Genomic DNA, 18,655 nt, shown 5'->3' with positions numbered 1-18,655 from the left:
TACCGCAGGCTTGTGAAAAAGGGGTACTTTCATTCGAATATGATATGCAATGTCTAAGGTTACACATTGAGACATAATAAGGTAACATAATGTTCACTGCTCACCTAGAATCATGTCTTGCTCGTCGAAAATCATCTCGTCTTCCAAGTGGCCAAATTTGCAAAGGCTAGCCAAGCACGGCAGGTCTGGTTCGCCCCTGAGTTGCCATCGCTGGCGAAAGGTAATTCAACAGACCATAACACTCTGTGGAGCAGTGAAGTGTCCGGCCAACAAGGCGACACAGTATTCGTGCGTGTGCGCGGGTACGATAGTACTAAAAATCCGCTTGCCCTCACTGCCCAAGTTGTGGATTAGCATAGCAGTTAGCTGTGCATCGCTAGCCTCGGCTAGTCCGATCGCCATTAAGTACGTCATAAAAGAGTCATGCCAGCGAGACCGGGGAATGCGAGGAATGAGGGGGGCGGCGCAAAATGACAATCCCATCCACGTCGTCAATGTTATGTCCAATAAGGTGGGTACAACCTTTTATTTTAACTTCTTGTTACACGTATAGGCATTCACTGAACATGCCTTTTGCAACATTGCCGTAACTCTTGTAGCAGTATGGGATACAGCCGTATGCTACATATACCAGCAACACTGGAGTGCGTACTATACACAAGTAGAAGAGAAATGCAGCTGCGGGGGTGCATAATATACTGCAGAGCATACTATACATGAAAAATCACGGTAATTTGAAAACACTTCCAATGCCAAGTGCATAGCATGTTAGATGAAGTACTGTATTTATGTACTTCATGACTCTCTATATGTTAAAAGCCTAACAAAAAAAACAACAACAATATTGTGATAAAATTTTGTGGAGGTGGATTGCAGTAAAGTTGAACACCCGTAAAGTCTTATAATAAGTAAATTTTCAGCTAAAGAGCCTTCAATATGTCAACTTCAATTCACAAGCATGTAATGATTGCCTACATCTTTAAGATTTGACATGAACATTAAGACGGGGCGTTTTATAGATTATACATTGAACTAACAGTTGATCATTTATCTTTAAAAATGTTAAAATATTACTTAAAACATTGCCTGTACAGTTAATAATAGTTGTATGATGGCAACACTTGACGGTGAGACTATTTCTATATCCCTTATTTCCTATGGGAATTTTGTTTCGAAATGTGTACAAACTAGAGGTTGATGGATTGTTTTTGGCTTACGTATTTTTCTTGTGTGACTGTATGGATTTTTTTTCTTCACAGATAAATAAAGATAACTGTTTCAGTGTCTCACAGTGAGGTGTGCATGGTTCATTTTTAACCCAAATGAATGTATGTAGACATAGAAAGTAAATACGGCTCCTTTATTTATTAGGGGGCCTACATATTATTTCTAGAATATCCTGGTGAGGGAGCGAAGCATGCATAGTACACTATCATTGACAGCTGAATCATCAGCCAGCTGCATCACCCTGTGTGAAAAATATGTGTATTTTGAAGAAGCTCAGTAAAGTCAGCAGTCCTTTTGTCCTCTCGTGGGCAAACCACTAAATAGGTATTCTTCTCACTCAGAGACATAATAAAGCTGCTGGACATAACGTTTTAACAAAAAATAACACTGTTATCCAAAACTGCACCACCTAGCTCAAACACTACAGTGCGAGCTTTCCCAGCTCATCCCTCCTACACACAAACTCTGTGATGAATAAGCTCCCGACAGCAGGCCAACTCTGTGGACGCTGTTGTAACGACCCTTCCTGCACTGCAACAAATCACCAAATACTGATGCTGCCAGTTCAGTATTTTAACTTGCTTGGCAATCTGGCCTGATCATGTTAATAATGACAACATTGGCTCATCTTTATGGTTTGTTTATTGTATATGCAGAAGAAGTCAAATTTCAAATGAAAATGTACAAGAATTAGATTTAAGAACAAAATCAATGTGTGGGTAGTCTAAATTGTAAAAAATAATTAATTAAATAAAAGTAAATAGCATTTCCACTCTCTTTCAGGGTCTATAATATTGGTGGACCAGCCAGGACCCCTCTCGTGTGTCAACATTAGTATCAGTACAAATGCCACAGTTTAGAGTTATTTACAGTTTTTTTGTTTTGTTTGCTTTTATAAATATGCTGCCCACAAATAGTGGTGCCTTGAAATACAAGTTTAATTGGTCACTACGGTCGTAACTCAAAACACTCAAATCAAATCATCTTTCGCCATTGAAATGAATGGAAATGACAATCTGCTCCAGCCTCTCCAAAAAAGAATAAAAATTAAAAAAATATTTGTAATGTGCTTTATAATAAAGAAACTAGCCCTCTAGAATGTGATGATATAAAAGTATATATCAATAACATAAATAAATAGAAAGTAAAGAATTAAATAGTATGCATCATAACTCTTCATGACTGTGTGGCCCTTCTGATGTGCACACCTTGGCCACCCGGGGGCAATATAATACAGGCATACAGATATACATATACGACACAGATCAGTAAGCAGCAGTAATATGAGTCGTTTTTTCAGAGACGGTAAATAAAATATGGGTGTGAGCATGGTTCCTTGTCTGTCTATATGTTTTGCTCCACCATTTGTGTTACAATATATGTTGCTTAAGCGACAAGACACAAATGTTATTTGTTAGCATTTTGCATTGTTTCTTCAGTTGATGATTAGTTTGACAGTAAACCTTAATTGTGAGTGCCACTAAACAGCTTTAAGTCTCTTTTTTAAAATTGTTCACTCTCTGCCAAACTGTTGCTTATTGTGAAGAGAGTTGTGTTCATTGCCATCATACAACACTTGTATCACAAATTATTAATCGCAAGTCAAAGCAAGAAATCAGCCGAAAAACTCATACCGTGAGTCGTGTCACTTGTATCTCAAGGTTGAAACTGCAAATCAATTCACCCATCCTGAAAATAATTTTAATTAACATGCCACTGAGAAGCTACTGGTTTTTTTTTCCTATATGTGACCTTAATCAAATCAAATTCTGTGTTGATTGCTAATTATGGAGTTTATTTTTCATGCCCGCAAAAACTACAGAATAAGTGAATCTGCTGTCACAGTGACCCATAAGGAGGAGGTGGGCTGAAGAGAGGAATAAGGATTGGATTGGTGTTGTATAATAAATACAGTATTATACTTAATAATAATTCCTAATGAAATATATTAATTCACATTATTTATTTTTTTATTTCATTGACTTCATACAGTATTGATTTCATTTTGGTAAACAAATAAATAAGGCATAGTGCATTGCTGGCATAGCACACTGTCAGTAAAATATAAAAATAAAAAGCATTCTGGCTGCGATTGGCTGGCAACCAGTTCAGGGTGTACCCCGCCTCCTGCCCGATGACAGCTGGGATAGGCTCCAGCACGCCCGCGACCCTAGTGAGGAGAAGCGGCTAAGAAAATGGATGGATGGATGGAAAAGCATTCTGGTGGCTTGTGTTTGTTTCGTCTAAAAAAAAAAGTGTGTGGAGTTCCCATATTTGGCAAGATATTGTTTTCACCATGAAAAACAAAAGCAAATGCTAGTCAGATAGTATGCTTTGCCTGTTGGCCACTGATATTTAAGATGCCAGTATCAAGTGTGAAGTCTTACATGGGTGTCATTTGTCATCTACGATTAAATATGAAGAATTATGTGTTAAAATTATATATATATATATATATATAAATATTGTAAATTTCCGTACCCATATATATATATATATATATATATATATATATGGGTACGGAAATTTTACAGACCCCCTTAAATTTTTCACTCTTTGTTATATTGCAGCCATTTGTTAAAATCATTTAAGTTAATTTTTTTCCCTCATTAATATACAGACAGCACCCCATATTGACCGGAAAAAAAACGGAATTGTTGAAATTTCTGCTGATTTATTAAAAAAGAAAAACTGAAATATCACACAGCCATAAATATTCAGACCCTTTGCTGTGACACTCATACATTTAACTCGGGTGCTGTCCATTTCTTCTGATCATCCTTACGATGGTTCTACACCTTCATTGGAGTCCAGCTGTGTTTGATTATACTGATTGGACTTGATTAGGAAAGCCACATACCTGTCTATATAAGACCTTACAGCTCACAGTGCATGTCAGAGCAAATCAGAATCAGAATCAGAATCATCTTTATTTGCCAAGTATGTCCAAAACACACAAGGAATTTGTCTCCGGTAGTTGGAGCCGCTCTAGTACAACAGACAGTCAATTTACAGAACACTTTGGAGACATAAAGACATTGACAAAAAACAACAACAAACAACAATTGTGCAAAAAGATGCAGAGTCCTCAGTTCGAATGGCTAATATCGCAATAGTCCGGTGCAATGACCATTGTGCAAAGGGCACTGAGACTTCAAGGAGTGTATGCGGTTTAAAGTGACGAGTACTGCGATAAATGAGAATCATGAGGTCAAAGGAAGTACTTGAAGAGCTCAGAAACAGAATTGTGGCAAGGCACAGATCTGGCTAAGGTTATAAAACTATTTCTGCTGCATTTCACGTTCCTAAGAGCACAGTGGCCTCCATAATTCTTAAATGGAAGACGTTTGGGACGACTGGAACCCTTCCTAGAGCTGGCCGTCCGGCCAAACTGAGCAATTGGGGGAGAAGAGCCTTGGTGAGAGAGGTAAAGAAGAACCCAAAGAGGCTGTGGCTGAGCTCCAGAGATGCAGTCGGGAGATGGGCAAAAGTTCTAGAAAGTCAACCATCGCCAGTCGGAGCTTTATGGCAGAGTAGCTCGACGGAACCCTCTCCTCAGTGCAAGATACATGAAAGCCCGCATGGAGTTTGCTTAAAAAAATTAAATTAAATTAAAAAAAAAAAACACCTGAAGGACTCCAAGATGGTGAAAAATAAGATTCTCTGTTCTGATGAGACCAAGATAGAACTTTATGGCCTTAATTCTAAGCGGTATGTGTGGAGAAAACCAGGCTCTGCTCATCACCTGTCCAATACAGTCCCAACAGTGAAGCATGGTGGTGGCAGCATCATGATGTGGGGGTGTTTTTCAGCTGCAGGGACAGGATGACTGGTTGCAATCGAAGGAAAGATTAATGCGGCCAAGTACAGGGATATCCTGGACGAACACCTTCTTCAGAGTACTCAGGATCGCAAACTGGGCCGAAGGTTCACCTTAAAAAAAGACAATGACCCTAAGCACACAGCTAAAATACCGAAGGACTGGCTTCAGAACAACTCCGTGACTGTTCTTGAATTGCCCAGCCAGAGACCTGACTTAAACCCAATTGCATCTCTGGAAAGACCTGAAAATGGCTGCCCACCAATGTTCACCATCCAACCTAACAGAACTGGAGAGGATCTGCAAGGAGGAATGGCAGACATTCCCCAAATCCAGGTGTGAAAAACATGTTGCATCATTCCCAAAAAGACTCATGGCTGTCTTAGCTCAAAAGGGTGCTTCTATTAAATACTGACCAAAGGGTCTGAATATTTATGGCTGTGTGATATTTCAGTTTTTCTTTTTTAATAAATCTGCAAAATTTCAACAATTGCAGTTTTTTTCTGTTAATGTGGAGTGGTGTCTGTACATTAATGTGGGAAAAAATGAACTTAAATTATTTTAGCAAATAGGTGCAATATAAAAAGGAGTGAAGAATTTAAGGGGGTCTGAACACTTTCCGTACCCACTGTATGTGTGTGTATATATATATATATATATATATATATATATATATATATATATATATATATATATATATAATATATTCTACCTCCCCATTCAGGATCAGAAGGAGGTTGTGTGCGACAGGGAATGTCAGTGTGTGAGGTGACAAGTTCTATCATGTTAGAGTGACACTATCAACAGAAAAGAATCACCATTTAAAAAAATAATAATAATAAAATTTTCTAACCTCATTTTTAAGTTCCCAGGCGAAGGTTGTCCATCATATACAGACACCATATCAAAGTCTTCCTCTAGTGCGAGCGTGACGAAGGTGAGCTGGATCCTGTTTCGCTCCCCTGTTATTATCAGCCACGTACAGTTGGCGTAGTTGGGATAGCCGTGGGGGAAACCAGGCGATTCTATCGTTCCGTTCAGGCCTTGAATTACACCACCACATGATTCAGCTGGAAGAAAAAACACAAAATCAGGACGTTTGGATTTAAGCTTTTGGTCTTCAATTGGTATTTCATTCCTTCCATACTTCACACTGATACAGTCAAACTCAAGTTCGATAAATTGTTTAGTTCTTCAAGTTCGAGTTCTTCATATCTTGACATACATTGCCAAAACAGTGGTTCCTTGAGATACGACTTCCGTGACCTCGCTCAACTCGTATTTCAAATTAGCTTTACCCGCTGAAAGGAACGTAAATGCCATTATCCATTCCAGCCTCCCAAAAAGAAAACTAAATTTGTGTATTTTTTTAATAAAGAAAATAGAACTCAACAATATTGCCATTTCTATAAAACAAACAGTAATGACATAATTACATAAAATGTTCAATGGCCATTGAATTGCTCCTTCTGGTGTACACGCTTGGGCCATCTGGGTAAAGTATAATACAGATATGCGGATGTCCATGAAGGAGACGTTCACAATTGCTCAGTAAGCCACAGTAATACAAGTTGTTCTTCGAATTATCCAGAGGATAAAGAATACATGCCTGTGAGTATTGTTATATCTGTGTATGTGTGTTGCTTGACCATGTGTGTTCAAATATTTATTGCTTAGAGGGTTTTAACACTGCAACAACAATGCTATTCGTTAGCCAATCTATGGCATTCTGCATTGTTTGTTAGCAGTGAGCTAAAGCAAAGCTACAGTATGTGGTTGTTTTTAAATACACAACTTTATGATTTTTTATGATTAGTTTGAATAACTGGGAGTGACAATTATTTTTGAAGAATGGTTCACTATCTGCCGAGCTGCTGCTTGTTGTTAAGTGTGTTGAGTTCACTGCCACCATACAGCACTCATTTCAAATTTAAGCTCACCAGTAAAACGGGGAAAAAAAGTCCAACCACAACTCGTATCACAGAAAAACTAGTAATTTGGGTCACTCCAATCTCAAGGCAACTCTGCATATTGCATTATACAGAAATATAATGAACATGCAGTGCAAAAATGCTGTACCAGCAAGAAAACAATGCTATAATTAGCCCTGATTTCTAAGCAGTTAGGGTTCATATGGTTGTTAAACCAGTTGGGAGTTGCAGAACTCTTTTCACTTGTACCCTGCACAGCGTTTGTCGCCAGTGCACAATACAAAAGTTGGCATCAGACAAGTGTAATTTGCACAGCCTGAGTGTGTTAAATTACATGGGATGAAATCCAGCCGCCCCGCAACACTGAACAGAAGAGGCAGAAGAGGTGGTATTGAAAATGAATTGATGTATATACAGATGGAATTCAAGAATACATCCACATACAATAGCATAGACATAACATTAGGCTGGACTAGAGAGGATGTCTCCACTGCCACTGAGCAACAGCGGTGCTCTTGCATATAGGAGGTTCATTTAGAGGCTTTATTTGTTAGAATGCAGCCTGAATGCTATGTAATATAATTTTGAAAATACAATGTACCCTTAAGTGTGGAATAGAGGAAAGGCAGTTAATTAGTAATAAAGTACACTGGAAAGTTGATACTGTGGGCTCTATTTTCTTCGACAGCGCATCAGCGACGGGGCAGAAATGCTGGCGGATCCTGTTTTTCGTGCAAGCACGGTGCTCTGTGTTTACCGATTTGGCAGATAGGTCTGCGCAAAGCTGGGCATTCCGGTGCAGCTGGGTAGTGTCCTTGGAGATGCGCCCGGCAGTGAAAATTTGGTGGTAGAAAGTCCATCTAAATTTGCACCTACTCAGACCACGTCTAAATCCTGGCGCAAGGAAGGAGGCTGGTCTAACGCGATTTTGGTGAATTTGTCCTCTTCCTCACAGAAAACATTTTTGTTGAGACTGTCACTTGTGCTATATTTAAAGGCAATGAGAGAAGCCGCTCTAATTGGCGCTGAGTGAAGCTCCCAGCCCACCCAATCTCAGATCCACCGGGCTGTGCTCATCTACGAAAGTAGAAACACTGGTCTAACACGCCTCTGGCGCTCAGTTGCACCACCTGCCGTGCAGGATTTACACTGTTCACAAAAATAGGATCCTTCATGTTACAGAACAAGTCTGCATGGACATTTTTCAAACATTTATTTTCATATACATTCATGAATTCATTTAAAATTATTTTTTTCAGAACTTGTTCCTTGCAAGTGTACCAGATGTTCCCGCTTGCCCGGAGCAAGACAAACCACACATAACTAACTATACACTGGCAGCAAGAATAACAACACACGTGCATGAGCCATACAGTATATGCACACACAAACAAACATCAAACCATCTGGAATGTCTAGATTCATTTCAGATTGTTCTCCGCTTTCTTTCCAACCCAATTCACCTCTCCCTCACAGCACTTGTTATGTATGTCTTTCATTGCATCTCCAGTTGTCTCACTCTTCTGTCCACACTCTTTGCTGCTGCCAGATCTTAACTTTGAACAGATGGGATGAGTAGGAATAAGCAGATATTTGCATCACATCACATAACACATTGGAGCAACATACTCAGAGCAGTGCAATAAAATACTGTTTTGCTTTGGTGAGTTCACCCCAATTGGTTTTTCATGCTTCGTGTAGTGTAGCCTCTCTGTTACCAGATTGTCTAATGGCTGAAAACCATATGGTCGGTTCAACTAAGAGCAGCATACTTTGTCCAAGTAAGAAAGAGGCCTATTGAGAATGCACATGGATAAGGAAAGGAGTGAAACATCCGGTTATTCAATTGCTGTCATAAAGAAGCACAATTGAATATCAAATGTCAAACACAATTCATTTCAGGATGCCGGTCGACCAATTTATTCGCATTTTGGAAGAAGAACAATCTTTATTGTCAACTTATCCTCATTAGGATTGCAGGTGTGCTGGGCCTATCCCAGCTGACTTCGGCCAAGAGACGGGGTACACCCTGGACTGGAGGCCAGCCAATCGCAGTGCATCTTTATTGTCATGATACACGTTTTACAGGCGTATTCAAGAGATGTATCCTTTCCATTTAACCAATACTGAATACAGGAAACACTATAGAAACACTGGACACCGGAATAGAGGGTAACTTAAACACAGTTTTGGGCAAGCTACCTGTAAAATGCAGCGAGCTAAGCTACAAGCTAGCTTACATCAGAGGTTAACACGACACAACGCGTCGACTTTGCCACTCACTCCACAAAAAGTTTTATAGCTTGAGGTCAACTAATCGCGACTCACGTGTTTTGGACACAGAGTCCACAGACGCCTTGCTGAAATCAAAAGTGGGTTCGCGCAGAAAACTAGAAGCGGAGCCTTCAAGCATGCATGAATCATTTATTCAAAATCAATTCAAGATCCGTAGCATGGTCACTTGCTATCCTCTATCCTCAAATACAACAAAAGCACAAGTGCTATGCACGCCTATCTGAAAAGGCACCCGCTAACGCTAGCTGACGAGCAGCCTTAAATCCGTATGTCAGCTGTCAGCAAATTCACCAAACGCCCTCCTGTAACAGTAAAAAGACAGACAATATACTGTAGCGTCTGCTTACACAATGAAAAGGAGACACGCCATGGTTGACGATAACCTCTTTAAAAATGAACGGGTGGTGTCGTCAAACAAAACATCCAACAGGTGTTTCTCTCTAGTGCCAGTCTAGAGTCGGAAGGTGGACCAGTGCAAGGAGAGAGGATGGTGTGCTTACTGCTTCAGTCCATAGAACATGACTAAAGGTTTGCTACAATACATTATTGAACAGCATTCCGCCTCCTTTATTTTATCCCAGACTAGATTTGATTCTTATATACTGTAGCAAGTAGCGACCTTGTAGTGTCACATGAATTTGAGTTAGAGTCCCGACTATACCCTGAAGGTATCTGAATGTGATTGGATGAACGAGTGTCTGAATATGATGAGATGAACAAGTTGAGGAGTGGGGTCTGTGCAACTGGGGACAGCAGGGAGATTGCATGAGTGAGCGAGCGATAAACTGCATTCTTCCATGCGGCCCTGCTGTGAGACTACCACGAAAAGACGCCTAGTGGACCCTAAACTAATTAACATCTAACCTAGAAATCTGAACTCTCAAGCATCAAAGGCCCCCAGATGTGTTCACCGGACCATCTGTCCTTGAATAGGAACAATTACTGGGACAAGGCGACACCTGCTGGCGTTCAGAGGAACTGCAAAGCCTAACCGGGGACTCTCATTTGATGTTTAACCAAAGGAACATTTCTGTTTTGATATTTTACGAACTCTGCCGAATTATTCCAAATGTATGCCTTGATGTCTGTGTCAGTGTGTCAAATTTACAAGCACAGCTGCGATATGTTAATAACTGTTTTTCTTGGTTTGACTCTAAGCAGCATGAAATGTGATTTGAGCCACAAGCAGGCGGCACGGTGGCCGACTGGTTAGAGCGTCAGCCTCACAGTTCTGAGGTGCGGGGTTCAATCCCCGTCCCCGCCTGTGTGGAGTTTGCATGTTCTCCCCCTGCCTGCGTGGGTTTTCTCCGGGCACTCCAGTTTCCTCCCACATCCCAAAAACATGCATTAATTGAAGACTCTAAATTGCCCGTAGGCATGACTGTGAGTGCGAATGGTTGTTAGTTTCTATGTGCCCTGCGATTGGCTGGCAACCAGTTCAGGGTGTACCCCGCCTGCTGCCCGATGACAGCTGGGATAGGCTCCAGCACGCCCGCGACCCTAGTGAGGAGAAGCGGCTCAGAAAATGGATGGATGGAACCACAAGCAGTTCATTTGCCAAGACTGAAGTATAAACAGCCAGTCTATATGCTTGACCTGTGAGTAGAGAGTACCAAGGTGAGAGTATTTTATGTTAATGTATGATTTTAAACCCACTTTATGGGTCAAAATTGTAGACTAGATTCAAGCTGATGGGTGTGGTCTTGTCTGGTCCTCGGTCATCTTCGACACGCCCCTGGGGTATTTAACTCTTGACTCCCGCCTTTTTTGCTCTCTCTTGTTTTTCTCGCTTCGTGTCCTGGCTGGCTAATCTTGCCGGACACGGGCTGGCCTCAGCCACCCCTCTTTCCTTTTGTTCGGACACGCAGTTCGGCCAACGCGAAGGCCGGGATTAGAACAGACTCGGCTTCCTAGCATCCACATGGGCCACCGCGAGGCGACCAGACCAGCTGCTACTAAAGTACCAGGTACGCTTCCAGCCAAGCATGATGGCGCTGAAATTCCTAACGAGTCCCTGAGGAGGCAGGAAGAGAAACAGTCGTAACCTCCCACAGAACGCATGAAGAACAACTTCTTTCCCTGTTTCCGCATCTTCTTTGTCAAACAAACCTACCTCCTCGCGTCCCGAGACGACTGAGATAGACCCCCACCACCCGCCAGCTGATCTACTTTCATGAGTAACAAACCAGTGTTTGCCAGACTGTACAATATCAGTGCCTAATAATTTTGGGGAAAGTACTAGCTTCACACCAAATCCTAACTTTGTCCTCTCTCTCTCCCATCCGGAGTGGACGCATTAAACCCTCACGTTTTCAACTTTAGTCCAACACATGGTGTTCTATTTCCCTTTTCGTACGCCTATTTTTCTTCTTTTTAGCGTTATAAGTGTTATTTTTTTTCTTTCGTTAGACCCCTTTGTGTGTTTCCCTCTTGATCCCTTGTAGATGTCATTATATATACCAAAAATTCCACTCTTGGTTGTGTTTTTTGTGTGTTCTGAGTTTAAGTAAGCCTCTTTCATCTAGAACTCGTATTTCATCAAATGTAGCAACCTTAAGATTACGAGACTGATAAAAAGCTTTGTCACTTTCCCTAAATTTTATACATATAAAAAGTGACGTGGTGCTCAAATTTGTTTGATTTTAATGATTAAAGCGTAAATCGGAGTAACCCGGAAGTGAAGGCAGGTGTGTACCTTCCTTCATATCGTTTTGTAAAACCTTTGGATGGTAATGCTTCTTACTACTACTGCAATATCAATGTGATGAACTAATGCAGTGATAGCACTGTGTTATTAGTATCATAACGGTGTATTTAAAAAATAATGTACCGTAGTTTCTCGTGTATAATGTAATAAATAATAATCATATATGATGGCCTCATATTATTATACATACACTACAAATTGATGGAGAACTTGTGTTGAAATCAGAAGCCAGTAAAACATTGCTTGTTATACTATTAATCAATTTATTTTGATGCTTGCAATATCTTAATGTTATTAAAAGTAAAGACAATTTGCAGTTTTGGTATTTTAGCAAGATACATGAAGTCCACACACATGATTTGCTCACGGGCCACGTTAAATGATCCGGCAGGCCTGATGTTGCCCCTGGGCCTTGAGTTTGACACCTATGATCTAGAGGGTTATGAAAACGCTGTACACGTGCGTTCCAATATGCCACCGCCCCCGAGAGGTTAAGAAAAAGTTTTACTTTCATTCTAGTATGCCACCTAGAGGTTATGAAAAAGGTGTAGCCTACACTTTACTTCCAAGATGACAGGGGTAGATATGACTGCATATAGGCAATGTGCCTCCTCCTCTGCCATTGTCTTTAGTTGCGCACTTTCCATAATCCATGCATTCAACAATTTATGGGCAACGTTTACGGCGAGCATCAGCAGGAGGGTTAGGTACGTAACATGATGTTAAACGGAAGGGAGGCGTTTCAGGTTTATAAATGTGTGGGGAAATGTAGCTTCTGTGGATGCTATCACGCTATATGATGATCAAAGTAGTTTCACGACTGAACAGCTCTCAGATGTTGAAAACCGCAACGCTCCACCAAGGTTCTAAGAAATGTGGTAAAGTTGGTAACCCCGCTAATGCCGCTGCTGCCCAACACTGCTTATGAATAGTGGCAGGCAAAGTGCTTCACCAAAACTGTTTTTCACATAGGAAATTATGGAAATACTGTAGTAATAATCAATTACAACATCAAATTGTCAACATCATAAAATAAAATGTACAAGCATTTGATGTAAAAAGTACTGGTACTTAAGTAAAAGTACCGAAAAACAACTCTGGTAAAAGTACTGAAGCCACTCCGTTACTTATGTAAACGTATACAATGACACACTTAGAAATGTACTTCAGTAAAAAAGTAAAAAGTAAATCGACATTTTTCAACCCAAAAATAAAATACATACAGTGATATTTTTCGATCTCTCCAGATGATTGGCATCCCTTCTCTGGGAGCAACAATGAACAAAAACAAACAAAATAAAAACAGGTAGGCTTAAATTAAAAGACAAGCATTTATTTGTACTATTAAAATAAGTATATGCTTGGGCGGAATGGAGGCCGGCTAGTTAGCACATTTGTCTCACGGTTCTGAGGACGGTTAGGCATGTTCTCCCCGTGCCTGAGTGGGTTTTCTCTGGGTACTCTGGTTTCCTCCCACATCCCAAAAACATGCACGGTAGGTTCATTGACGACTCTAAATTGTCCGTAGGTATGAATGTGAGTGCGAATGGTTGTTTGTTTTTATGTGCCCTGCGATTGGCTGGCAAAAAGTTCAGGGTGTACCCACTCCTCCTGCTCGCAGTTAGCTGGGGTAGGCTCCAGCCTACATGAAGGATAAGTGGTGTAGAAAATGGATGGCTGAATTATATGCTTAGACCCAAATGTGACATAATTTACTGCTAGCGAGCTGAATTTCAACATGCTAGCTTTCTAAACAAAACTAACGTGGTACACCCAAACTACTGCAGCACTTTTGAAAAAAGAGCCAACAAATATTCTTACCCATGAAAGGTTATTCCCAGTTCGGATGTTCCCTTTGTTGTGATTGTACGAAGTGTGTGCAACCGTGCAGGCATCCCTGTAATTTCGGTTTCCGACTGTGCCATCCACAAACAAAGAATGCGCCGACACATTGCCCCCGCTAGCTTAGCTACATGGAATGCGCTAACACTTTGCCCCCACTACCTTAGTGTCACCGTAGACACGTGGCTCAAAGAATCAATGGGCTCGACTCGCGTATTTCCCATTTCGGGTTTTTTGGCGTTCTGCTTTTTATGTCGCGTCGTCGCTAACTTAAGGTTTTAAAAGTAACAACCTCATTTTTAAAATGTAAGGAGTAGGAAGTACAGATATTTGTGTTTAAAAAGTAAATAGTAAAAGTAAAATGTCACTACAAAAATAAGTACTCAAGTACAGACACCTGAAAAATGTACTGAACTTCCTACCTCTGAGCATTAGTAACTGTCAGTGTAAGTATAAAAACATATGAAACACTGTCAATATTATGAAAAAATACAATAGAAGAACATTGTTTATTTCACAGAAATTTCTCAAAACAGGTAGTGTTACTATAAGGTTATGGTTTAAATAAAAACTTTTACTTACTTAAAAACAAAAGATGATACCTATCGAACAAAATATTGTTGTCCCACACACTGCCAATTCCAACAAATGTATTGATGAGGTTTGATCCACTCCCTTTTCCCGTTATTTCTTTATTGTGTGAGAAACGTGTCACCTGTTAAGATCAAGAGTGTACATATGTTGACATGTTGTTACATGAATTAACATGCATGTTTGCAGTAGTAGAAACAGCAACAGCCACGTATGGATCCACACAGATGCACGCAATCCTAACGAGCACACAGTCCCACTGTGTCAGTCTTCATTAAAGCGCCACACTAAATCAGGCTGCCTTTGATTTATATCTCATGGGCTTTGTATTTTTTCTGTGGCCTATTTAATATGCTGTCTTTTGTCTCATACAGAGCACAGATGTATATCGTTGGATTCCTTGTACATAAGAATACTGCAATCATTTCTGGATATAAAGTCAATCTTGCTCATTAATATAGGGGGTTAAACAAAGAGACGAGCAGAAAGGTGCACTGGAGTAGAACCTGAGCAGAAGGTCCCTAGCTCATAAATCATACGCCGTCGCCCTCGTTCCACGGCACACCAGGCCACAAATCAAATGTATCTTTCTAAGTTAAGCTGTGTAAAACTATTGACTGCAGCGATTCAATGACAGGAGGAGGAGGTTTTTTTTCTGTGACATCTTTTCTTTCAGTAACCAGCTCTCTCCAATGCATCACCCCCTCCTCCTCTTTCATTACATCACAAACTGTCCATCTATGCCACAGTGGGTTTGTCTCACTGAAAAGCTCAATCTTTGCTCTCGATGGCTCCATACTTCTTCCATATGTCCATCCCTCTTGTCGTGTTGTCAGGATTACCAGCATCCATGCATCTCTTCCTGCCCCTCCTTGCTCAGGCATCCTCTTCCTCGGTCCTCCACTCATCGTGTCACCCCCCTGGTTCTCTTTTTACCACGATTATCTCAGGATGAGCACGACTAGGTCTCCTGCTAAAAGTTATTAATTCTCAACCTGGCTTCCTTACTATAATTATTGTAATGTCCTATCTCTCTCTCTCTCTCTCTCTTCTGTTTTCATTTCTGTCATGCTACATCCCTTCTTATCTTGCTCAAATGTTAGCTTGTTTTCAATCCACCCACTCACATCGAACCCGCAAAAAAATACCAGACCCTCTCTCGGTCTGTCTGTCTGCTTGTCTGTCAAGGGAAAGTAAATTAAAGTAAATAGGACTTTAGTCAGACTGAAGCCCTGCAGGCACTTTTGCTAAATCAGCAGAATAATAGAGGGTGTCTGCTAAAAAGGATGTGAAACTTTTTTGAACTTTTTCACCAGTGTGAACTCACTTACCATTTCATATTTCCTTCAAAACTGTGAAGTGCAAAATATGTTGCTTATTGTAATTTGTTTGGTGCAAAACTATGTTTCAAGATGAGAGACATACCCAGTCACTGGTCACCATGGCAACCAAGGAAAGACGAGATGAGACATGTATCATTTCCCACACACTCATGGGAAGTATTGAGGCAATGTCCAGAATAAACCCCAATGACTGTCAGCAAAAAAAGGAGCAGCTTGGACCGACAATAGCAGCCATAGGTGGGATCGATGGTGTGTCTGTGTGTGTGCGCCTGTGCGTCTATGAGTGTGTGTGTGTGTGTTTGTGAGTGTGTGAGTTTGGAAAAAAAGACATGATCAAAGAAGCAATTAAGTATGAAGCCGGGATGTGTGCAGGAGAGAATTGCATGTGATTGCGTGATATCCGCATTTGCATCTCTGTGTGTGTGAGCAGCAGAAAAAACAAGCTTCATTTTTCTTCGTTCTTACTTTCTGCAGGAGAGGCACCACTCTATAATCAATCTACCACCGACCTGCAATTGGAATGCTTTATATTTTGAATGATGAATGGGGATGTGTTGGAGTGCTCAAAAACAAACCGTGCTGAGAGAAAGGAAATGCAAAAGAACCTGAAGAAAAGAATGATTTGACAGTAAACAGAGGCTGTCACTGTCATATCCCTGCTACTTCCTATCATAATTAAAAAAAAAAAAAAAATGTTTCGCAATATAATTTTTTTTTAAACAGTGATGGATGTGTTTTTCACTGAAGATATTATTGTCTCTTGATTGTTTATAGCCTGTAACTCCATAAATCCATTATTTGTATGCGCTTCACCATTTTGAGCAAAACGGAGCTCGCTTGTTTGTTTTGTGCTTTGGGAGCTGCAGTCATTCCAGTGATGGTCGAGCACTGTGGGCGGTCTTATGGCGTGATGGCGAATTGAGAGTGCTGGACCTATATCAGGTGTGCAGGCTAGCCGTTTAAGGGGTCACACAGTTACAATAACCGACATGACTGAGCCAAAAAAGCAAAGTACATGCGGTTATTTGTCAACGCCTACAGCGAGGGAGGCCCGAGGAAACATATTTAAAACTCCCAGTGCGGCAGCTCAGTCAGATTTCAGCTGTGGGGTGTTAGCATGAGAATTGAGGCAGCGAATAGATGAAAAATGTTATTCAGTAGACTTTTTTGACTTTCATTTTGTTTTATTTGAGGTAGGGGCTTCTGGGTGTGGTTTGTCCAACCGATGAGATTATTTTATGTTGTTTATGTATGATCATCAAGGCTTAATATTAACACTAGCCAAATGCGGGTGGATTTCAGCAGTGGTATGGATTGCCTCTCACACTAGTCACTTTGGCGGGTTGAGTTCTATGTGTATATTTTAAAAGAAACTCAGTGAAGTCTGTGTGGTGGTTCAGATTCAGAAGTCCAATATATATGGTGGTATATTGCAGTCTTATTTTGGGTGTGAAGTTGTGCACAAGGTCATTTATATTTAAAGGAGTTGTAAATCTAGTTCTTTAATCTAGCTATAATAATATTAAACATAATTATCCAACAAAACTGTGGCTAGTGAAAATGCTTAGTAGTTAGTAACTCTGGGAAACCACTTGCCCCAGTGGCTAGTGATCATCATGATATTGCATTGAATTGTGAGGAGTTTGTCAGTTTTCAACCAGGTCTATCAGAGTGAAAAAGCTGTACACTGATCCTGACGCCGGACAGCATGTTTCGTTGGCGTGGTAGCCTGACAGCATACGCAACCTTTTCGATGGCATTCTCCCTTACAACTGTGTTTATAATGAGGTTCTACACTGGCTGCCAAAAGTGTCAATCAAACACATACTATCACTATCGAGACAGAACAAAAAGACTGACCAAATTAAATCAAAATTTGCTGTCAAAAACAACTGCAACAGATGCATGGAGAAACACAAATACCCGTGCCCCCAGCCACATCGACACCTTGATCCAGGGGTCACCAACATGGCGCCCGTGGGCACCAGGTAGGCCCCAAAGCCCCCATGAGTAGCCTGGGGGCCTGTTCTAAAAATAGCTTACCAGCGATGTTCATTGTGATTTACTAGGAATGTTGTAGAAGTGATCATTTGAAAGTGTAAACACCTAAAATTAACATGTTGCATATTGATATTTTTCTCTTCCTATCTTGTTAAATCATTTTTGATAATTATTGCGAGAAATCATTAACATATTTGTCTTCACATACAACCCCAATTCCAATGAAGTTGGGAAGTTGTGTTAAACATAAATAAAAACAGAATACAATGATTTGCAAATCATGTTCAACCTATATATAATTGAACACACGACAAAGACAAGATATTTAATGTTCAAACTGATAAACTTTATTGTTTTTAGCAAATAATCATTAACTTGGAATTTTATGGCTGCAACACGTTTCAAAAAAGCTGGGACAGGTGGCAAAACACCTGTTTGGAACATCCCACAGGTGAACAGGCTAATTTGGGAACAGGCGGGTGCCATGATTGGCTATAAAAGGAGCTTCCCTGAATTGCTCAGTCATTCACAAGCAAAGATGGGGCGAGGTTCACCTCTTTGTGAACAAGTGCGTGAGAAAATAGTCAAACAGTTTAAGGACAATGTTCCTCAACGTACAATTGCAAGGAATTTAGGGATTTCATCATCTACGATCCATAATATCATCAAAAGATTCAGAGAATCTGCAGAAATCGCCGCTTGTAAGCGGCAAGGCCGAAAACCAACATTGTATGCCCGTGACCTTCGATACCTCAGGCGGCACTGCATCAAAAACCGACATCAATGTCTAAAGGATATCACCACATGGGCTCAGGAACACTTCAGAAAACCAATGTCAGTTCAGCGCTACAACCGTAAGCGCAACTTGAAATCCTACTATGCAAAACAAAAGCCATTA

The 18,655-nt window shown here is 40.6% G+C and overlaps 1 protein-coding gene across 2 annotated transcripts in view; it reads right to left on the bottom strand.

Moving 5' to 3' along the window:
* LOC133474361 (CUB and sushi domain-containing protein 1-like) overlaps positions 1–18,655 on the bottom strand; it is a 570,296-nt gene that overhangs the window by 405,096 nt on the left and 146,545 nt on the right. For both annotated transcript variants that reach the window (XM_061765990.1, XM_061765991.1), the window contains exon 2: positions 5,901–6,117. In XM_061765990.1, coding sequence (XP_061621974.1) covers positions 5,901–6,117 — 217 coding nt within the window. The remainder of the gene's footprint in view (positions 1–5,900; positions 6,118–18,655) is intronic.

The sequence above is a fragment of the Phyllopteryx taeniolatus genome, chromosome 2, assembly GCF_024500385.1.
Source record: "Phyllopteryx taeniolatus isolate TA_2022b chromosome 2, UOR_Ptae_1.2, whole genome shotgun sequence".
Lineage (NCBI taxonomy): Eukaryota > Metazoa > Chordata > Actinopteri > Syngnathiformes > Syngnathidae > Phyllopteryx > Phyllopteryx taeniolatus.
The sequence above is the reverse complement of the archived record's forward strand: the minus strand, read 5'-3'. Positions and strand labels throughout refer to the sequence as shown.